The sequence below is a fragment of the Apis dorsata genome, unplaced genomic scaffold (genome assembly GCF_000469605.1).
Source record: "Apis dorsata unplaced genomic scaffold, Apis dorsata 1.3 scaffold_480, whole genome shotgun sequence".
NCBI classification, from domain to species: Eukaryota; Metazoa; Arthropoda; class Insecta; order Hymenoptera; family Apidae; genus Apis; species Apis dorsata.
Window position 1 is genome coordinate 18,656 of NW_006263716.1, and position 8,068 is coordinate 26,723.

General features: G+C 22.8%; 1 protein-coding gene across 1 annotated transcript; it reads left to right on the forward strand.

Annotated features, from left to right (window-relative positions):
- Positions 1 to 1,000: 1,000 nt before the first annotated feature.
- Positions 1,001 to 6,498, forward strand: LOC102677167 (signal transducing adapter molecule 1). The gene is made up of 10 exons (XM_006620097.2): positions 1,001 to 1,485; positions 2,329 to 2,489; positions 2,566 to 2,811; positions 3,127 to 3,202; positions 3,269 to 3,475; positions 3,665 to 3,784; positions 3,859 to 4,047; positions 4,125 to 4,351; positions 4,437 to 4,669; positions 5,307 to 6,498. Exons 1-10 carry the CDS (start codon positions 1,443 to 1,445, stop codon positions 5,419 to 5,421), a joined length of 1,617 nt encoding a protein of 538 aa, XP_006620160.1. The 5' UTR covers positions 1,001 to 1,442; the 3' UTR covers positions 5,422 to 6,498.
- Positions 6,499 to 8,068: the final 1,570 nt, after the last annotated feature.

Below are 8,068 nucleotides of genomic sequence, written 5' to 3' on the forward strand. Positions count from 1 at the left end.
TATATAGAAATTTTTCAAAGATATCTTGATTAAAAATAAAATTATTAATAATCTTAATTACATTATTATTAATATATTATTATTATTATTATTAATCTTATTACATTATTAATAATTGTAATCTTATTAATAATAAGATTACATTATTATAATTAATATAGTATAAAAATGATTTAATTAGAAAACAAATTATTAAATTAAAAAAACTAAAACATAAGATTGAACACTTAAATAAAAATTAATTAAATATAAAAATTAATCATATATAATATAAAACGAAAGAAAATCAACAAAAAATGTACTTAAATTAAAAATATTGAAACATTATAAAAGAATTTAAAACAAAAATTAAATTAAAAAAGAAATTGAAAAAAAAATAAAAGAATTTATTATAAAAATTATCTAAAATACAAGAAGAAATAGAAGTAGAATAGAAATAGAATACAATAAATTTTCATAGGTGAATCTTTTAGATTAATCGCAATTTGTTGCTTTTGCATCATGTATAAATCATTTAATATATATATCATATACACATATCATATACATGTAATATGATATAATATGCAATGAGATCTATTCTATTTCTTGTTTGTAAATTAAATTCTGAGGATCGATCATAATTATAATTTTTATGTCAAAAATAATTAATTATTGTAACATTTAATTAAAATTTTTTTAAAAGTTTTACTCTACTATTATCTTATTTTATAAATCAATAATATCACATATAAATAAAATCACATATGACACGAGAATGATAAGAAGGTAAATTTCCTTTAAACTTTGTTTTGTATAACAATTTTGTACTTTGTTTTATACAAAAATACATAAGATATATATATTTGGTATGTACTATTTAAGTAATAGTTGATTTCCTAAAATAAAATTTCAAATATTATATATTTGTATAAATGTAATTATATTTTTTTTATCATCAATAGATAAATTGCATTCTTATAAAATAATGTTAAGAATTATTTCCAGATGGCGATAGTAGAATGTAATGTACGATGTATCGATTATCGATGTTCATTTCAATGTCTTCTTCGGAAAGACACAAATTGCGTAAATTACCAGTAACTTTAAACGTTATGTGTATTTAATCTTTCAAAGTATGTATCGTTTATTTGAATTTTTAATATTCGCATACTGAATTTAATTATTATTAATATCAATTAATATCAATTAATTATATATTTCAATACGCGAATCGCTCTTCTTTGACATTACGCTCGAGATGTTTCGATAGTATCGAGGTTTTTTGGCAGATCGAAAGAAAGATGTCCCTCGATGGTAGATTAGAATGTTATTAGTCATTCGTATCGTGTTTATAAGTAAATATCAGCTGAATGCGTAAAGAAAAACATATCGTGATTCCGTGACAGCACGTAACGGATGTAACTGTCGAACACACAGCAATCAAAGAATCTACGAAGAAAATGGGTCTTTTCCAGACTTCCTCTCCTTTCGACGCTGACGTTGGTAAGTAGCAGAGTTCTCCTTAGCCTTAATTCATTTATAATATGATTGCTTTGTATCGTGATATTCTAACTCCAGGAAAAAATCTTTTATCCTATACAATTCGCATCCATTGTTTCTCTATCTATGTTCGATCCTTTCTGGTTTTTTTACATAACATCGAAATTCCATGTTTGATGTATTAAGCGGTTGTTGACATTTGACCTCCAATTAAGACATTAGATTTTGCGAATTATTTTTGTATCATTTCGACTGATTATTTGCATTATGCTTATGAAAATATATTTGTTACTCTAAAAGTATAATGTGTTTTGAAAAATATTAGTCTTCCAAAATATGAAAATTCTCAAGCTGTTGTTTGCTTTTTTTATTAATTTAAATATGTATAAAACAAAATTTTTATTTTATTTGCAATATTGAAAAATTCTTAATGTAAATAACATTTAATGTTTATATTTATTAAATTATATATTAATATATATGAAATTAATATTTAATGATATTGCTATGTTAAATTTATTAATATGTTATTATTTATTTTAAATTATATTGAATAAAAAAAAACTATTACAGATATATAACTTGAATATTAATTGAAATTAAAGCAAATATATATTATTGTCTTAAAATATCAATTAATTTTTTGATAAAGGACTTGAATTATAAGAATAAAAATATTCTTTATTATTCTAATAAAAACTAATAAGACTAATATTTTTATATTGATATTATATAATATTTCATTATAAATAAAAATTTTAATAATATATTTTGATAATATAATAATATATTAAGATTGAAGAATTTAATTACGATATGTTTTAATTATAATCTTTCTTATAATAGAAAAGGCAACCAGTGAGAAGAATATATCTATAGAATGGGGGAAAATGTTGGATATTTGTGACAAAGTTGGCACTTCTACTCAAAATGCAAAGGATTGTTTACGATCAATTGTTAAAAGATTATATTCTCCAGATCCACATATTGTTATGCAAGCTTTGACAGTTAGTACATTTTTTAAAATACATATAATTTTAAATTGTTATAACTAGTATTTATTATTTATAAATATGAATTTAGTTATTAGATGTTTGTGTTATCAATTGTGGAAAAACATTTCACTTAGAAATTGCTTCAAGAGACTTTGAAAATGATCTGAGAAAACTTGTTAACCATTCTGAGCCAAAGATTGCTGAGAAAATGAAAGAGCTTTTAAAAAAATGGGCTGAAAATGATTTCAAAACTGATCCTCAGCTTAATTTAATTCCAAGTTTATATAATAAACTTAAAAATGAAGGTCATGATTTCACTTCTACATCTGATACAGTAAGTTTTCTTATTTGTACGGTAATTTTTCTTATATTGAATTTTTTACAAATTCAATATAAGATTCTTATTTATTGCAAAACATGTATGGTTGCACATATTCTTTTATTTAAATAGTAGCAAGATAAGACTATCACTTATTGACGTCCTGTTGTGTTTTTCTTGTAATCATTCATTAAGTGAATAAATTATTCCACTGAGTCATGGAAATACTTATGTAGACTATTATATTATTTTGTATAAATTATTTTTTTATTAAAAAATATAAAATAAAATTATATATATATATTTAATAAATTCATTTTGAATTTATAGCCTAAACGTACAAGTGTACTAAGTAAAGATCCAAATGTAGTGACAAATTCACAAGAAGAGGAAGATATTGCAAAAGGTATCTTTAAATTTTTTATTCACATATCCTCATTTATGAAATTAAATGAATTATTTTTCTTTCTAGCCATAGAACTTTCACTTAAAGAAAGCAAAGCTCATAGTCAAGCATCTTCTTCGCATAGTTCACCATCTACTAAATACACCAGTTTATATCCTAATGTAAGTTCTGCACTTGCTACTTCGAGCAATACAGAAGGCAGGAAGGTCCGTGCTCTATATGATTTTGAAGCAGCAGAAGATAATGAATTAACATTTTTTGCAGGAGAAATAAGTATGACTTTGATTATTTTAAAATTTATTTTTATACAATTATATTATTTTAATTATAACAAAACATTATAAATTAGTTACATATATACTTACTATTAGTTACATATTACTTACAAATATAATAATGAAAAAAATAAAAATATAAATATATCATATATTATTGAAGTTATTGTTATTAACTGAATTTTAGTTAACATTTTGGATGATTCTGATCCGAATTGGTGGAAAGGTAGTAATCAAAACGGAGAAGGACTGTTTCCCTCTAATTTTGTTACTGCAGATTTATCTGTAGAGCCTGAACAATTCACAAGTAAGATATGAAATGTATTAAACTATTCATACATTCTTCAAAGATTAATATATTTACATTGAATTTACATATAGAATTAGAACACAGTAACAAAAAAATGGTTCAATTTGCTGAAGAAGTAGAAGTGAAAACAGTAAAAAGAGAACCAGAAGTGGTTGAAGTTGAAATAGATGAAAGAAAAATGGACAGGCTTTTACATTTGTTACATGAAGCTGATCCTCAATGCGATACTTCAGATACTCAAGAAATGCTTGATTTAGAAGGTAACATATTTATTGTTTCATAATATTTTGTACTTTTAATAAATATATAATGAAATTATTTAAATGATATTTTATAGAACAAGTTACTGCAATGGGACCGTTGATAGATGCAGCTTTAGAAAAAGTGGATAGGAGGCATGCACAGTTGACTCAGTTGAGTTCTGATTTAGTAGATGCTCTTAATTTATATCATACACTGATGCGAGAACCTCCACCACCTACACCATCAAATTATACTTTACCTAAAATGCCTCCTCACATAAATCCTTATCAATTTCAAAATCAGGGACCACCACCTCCACATGTAAGAATATTTAAATTGAATATTAAATTTCTTAATAAATTTAATTTTTTTACATAATTTAATAGAAAATATTTTGAATTTATAGATATTTAATGGAGTACCTGCACCTCATCAAACTTCTTTTCCTGTTGGAAGTGGTCCATCTGGACCATATAATGCCACTATTCCAACTAGTGATTATATGGGATCTGCAAGTATGCCAAATATAACATTACCGCAACATTTTCATATGCAATCAGGTTCACATCAACCCCCTCCTGGACATCCTCAAGGTCAGCCAGTACCGGAACAAAGTAATCTTCCTTATTCTCATCAAGGGTATGTATTAATGTATGAATAATATGAATATAAAATTTTTTTATGTTTATTTCGTATATATAATAGTAAGTATATAATATTAATCTTTAAATTATTTTTTTTCTGATAAAATTTTCGAAAAAATATCATTTAATATAAAAAAATAAATAAGTCTTTAAAATTAAATATTATATATATATATACATATATATAATTAAATATATAAAATATGATTAAAAAAATTTAATAAAATAAGATGTAACATAACCCCTTGCGCGATCAATATTAAAAAAATCAACCAAAACATATTTGTTTTATTTTATTTTTAATTATTAAGTTAATTTTGGAATAAAAGCAGCAATAATAAGAAATATTAATTTATTATTAGAAAAAATAAAAAAAATGAATTTAAAATTATATTATAATATAATTACAATATAATAATTTAATTATATTAAATTGGATATTTTAATAGTAAGAATATCTAATGTTTCAATTTTTACAATTTTAAATTTTATTTCTAGTTTTTTTATTAATTCTTCATTGAAATATAAATATGACTTAAACTAATAATTGTCATAAACTGGTCACTTAAGGGGTTAATAAAAACTGTAAAAAAAGAAAGCTCAATGAAGAACTATTTAATAATATACAATAGATATCCATCTCAAACTGGTCCCATGCCAGGACCATATGGTCCACCAGGACCAACAGGACCTCCGGTAAGCCAACAACCTCAATATGCTCCACCAAATGGGCAGCACATGATGTAAAAGGATGCTATACGTTCCAAATTCATCCTGAACTGTAATTCAAGCTATATACAATATTATTATATTATAATTATTTAAATAAACATACCCAAAGTAGCCAAAGATACTGGGTTTTTGATGGAAGTTTTGCATTCGAAACTTATCATGTAAGCTTATTAGGCACATACATGAAAAAGTGATTAAAAAATACATTAGGCAAAGAGCGAATTATTTTATTAACGTTTGACTATCGTTAATATGATATGTATTTTTTAAAAATATCTTTATTAATCTCATAATTCAGATTCAGTTAACACATTCCTTTGATTCGATTTATATCCAAATATTTTATTTCGCGTTTCAATCATATAACAATATTCAAATGTTATATTTATAAAATGTTAAAATAAAAAAATAAAGTGAAAAGAAATAAAAAAAAAAAAGAAAGAAAAAAAAGAAGAAGAAAAAATATTATTGAAATATAGAATCATCAGTTCATATTGATATGCCACTTTATCGAATTTGTATCGTAATACTTCATTATATTTATTTATAATACGTTGTATAAAATTTATCATATATTTGTAATAGGTTCTAAAGAAAACAGCACTATCGTTTAATATATAATTGCGATAATATACGAAATTGTACTGTGGAGATAATGGTGGAGACTGTATCGAAACCACGACCGTATTTTATAGTTTTTTACTGTCATTAATTCTTAACAAATAACAACTATAAAAGAGCCTTGAAATACAATTGTTATTAATCTTTTTCTTAAATTAAAAAAGAACAAAAAAAGAGAAAAAGATAAATATATATAATACTATAATCATAGTAGCTTTGAAAGAAACAGCTCGAATTAAATAGTCGAGAGCCGAAGTATAAATCTAAGAACAATTATCACGACAAGACATCTAAACTTGGTCTAGTCTGTCCACTGTGTATAATAAAACATATTTCCTATTGTAACTGCTTATTGCGATCTGTGAGGAACTTTTTATGAATTGTTAACATGCATAATATTTGCATAGCTGCGTTCATACCGTCGTAAAAGCGACCCTGTCTGTGTTAAAAAAAAAAAAAAAAAAACGAAAACCAAGAACACATAATAAAAATCGAAGAAGATTATTGTATTCTTTTAAAATTATATTAAAATAAGATTTAAAAATTTTAAATTAGATTAATTTTCAAGAATTTCTTAATAGGCCTTTATTTTTAAAGTAATTATAAGTGAACTTTATATTTTGAAATTAAAAGATAATATTAGTAACGTTTATAGGCTAAAAAAAAATTTTAATAGATTAGCAAATCACTATTAGAATGTAACTTAAGATTTGTTGAAGTACAAAAATGAGGGTCTGTTAAGAAAAATAATAAATCTGGTATCATCAAAGTTACTTTGTATACATCAAACATACTGTAGAAAAAATATTTCATATAAATCATTTGCAGATAGAATATAAATAGAATTAAAGAAATTGTAAATGTTAAATTGTACATTTTAAGCAAAATTCCAAATTAAGAAATTGAAATTTTATATTTGTTCATAATAAATTCCTTGTATATTATATAAGGTCTAATAGTAAAATGTGTATAATTCTGTATTTTAAATTTATCAGTTATGTGTTTTAAGTATATCAGTTATTATGTTTATTTGATTTTAAGTAATTTTTTTAACTTATAGTAACTTCTTATAAATCAATTAAACTAATTAAGTAGAACTGTTTCTTTTTATGCATATTATATTTTTAATTCAGTTTCTCTTTATATATATTATTTTTTTATTTTCTTATTAATTAACAACTAATAAATATTTTATACATTTAAAAACAAAATAGATTTTTAGAGGGATGATTTTAGATGGAAAAAGATGGATAAGTTAAAAAAAATTTAATTCAAAGATTAAAAAGTTTCAAAATCTAATGTAACTTAAAAAGGCTGTTCTATAACTCATGTTAAAAATTCTAAGAATTTTTTTTAAGTTGAAAAGAATTCTGAAAAATTCTATTTTTTTTCTTTTTTTAACATATTTATTAAAACAAAAATTTTGCAATATATATTATATAATTTATTTAATATATTTACCTAAAAAGAAATATATATATATATTATATGGCATTAGAACAGAAAAATGAAACATTCATTAAATCTATAATACTATGTAAAGTGTAATCAAATTGCACTCTAAAGCATATATAATAAATAATATTTTCTGGTAGAAAAAAAAATAAAAAATGAATTAAAAAGTATAACTATAGATAATCATTATGATAAATTACACATAAAATTTATAACCATTTAAGTTCTTAAATTCTAAATTTTCTATAATGTCAGACTGATATACAAATATAATTTTAAGAAGAAATAGAATTATTGAAAAGATATTCGATTTTTGGACGCATGATACAGAATAGCCTCTTTAATGTTTCTTTGAAAAGACAGGGCGCATTGATACGATAGAGCAATATATATATTTGACTTGATGTAGAATTTCGAAAGAAAAAAAATAAATTGCGTCGATAATGTGTAGAAAAGAAAAAAAAAATAATAAAAACATGTAAAAATCTTGTAAAGCAATGTCGATAGAAAGAAGCTAAGTCAAAAACAAATGTATTAAATGAAAGAAAAAAACTAAAACGAAAAAGAAGAAAAACATACTGCTTTT

Excerpts from the sequence above, each read along its gene's own strand:
- LOC102677167 (XM_006620097.2), top strand. The coding sequence starts at position 1,443 with ATGGGTCTTTTCCAGACTTCCTCTCCTTTCGACGCTGACGTTG. Across the intron at positions 1,486-2,328 it reads TCCTTTCGACGCTGACGTTG|AAAAGGCAACCAGTGAGAAG; the intron begins GTAAGTAGCAGA and ends TTCTTATAATAG. Across the intron at positions 4,048-4,124 it reads AGAAATGCTTGATTTAGAAG|AACAAGTTACTGCAATGGGA; the intron begins GTAACATATTTA and ends GATATTTTATAG.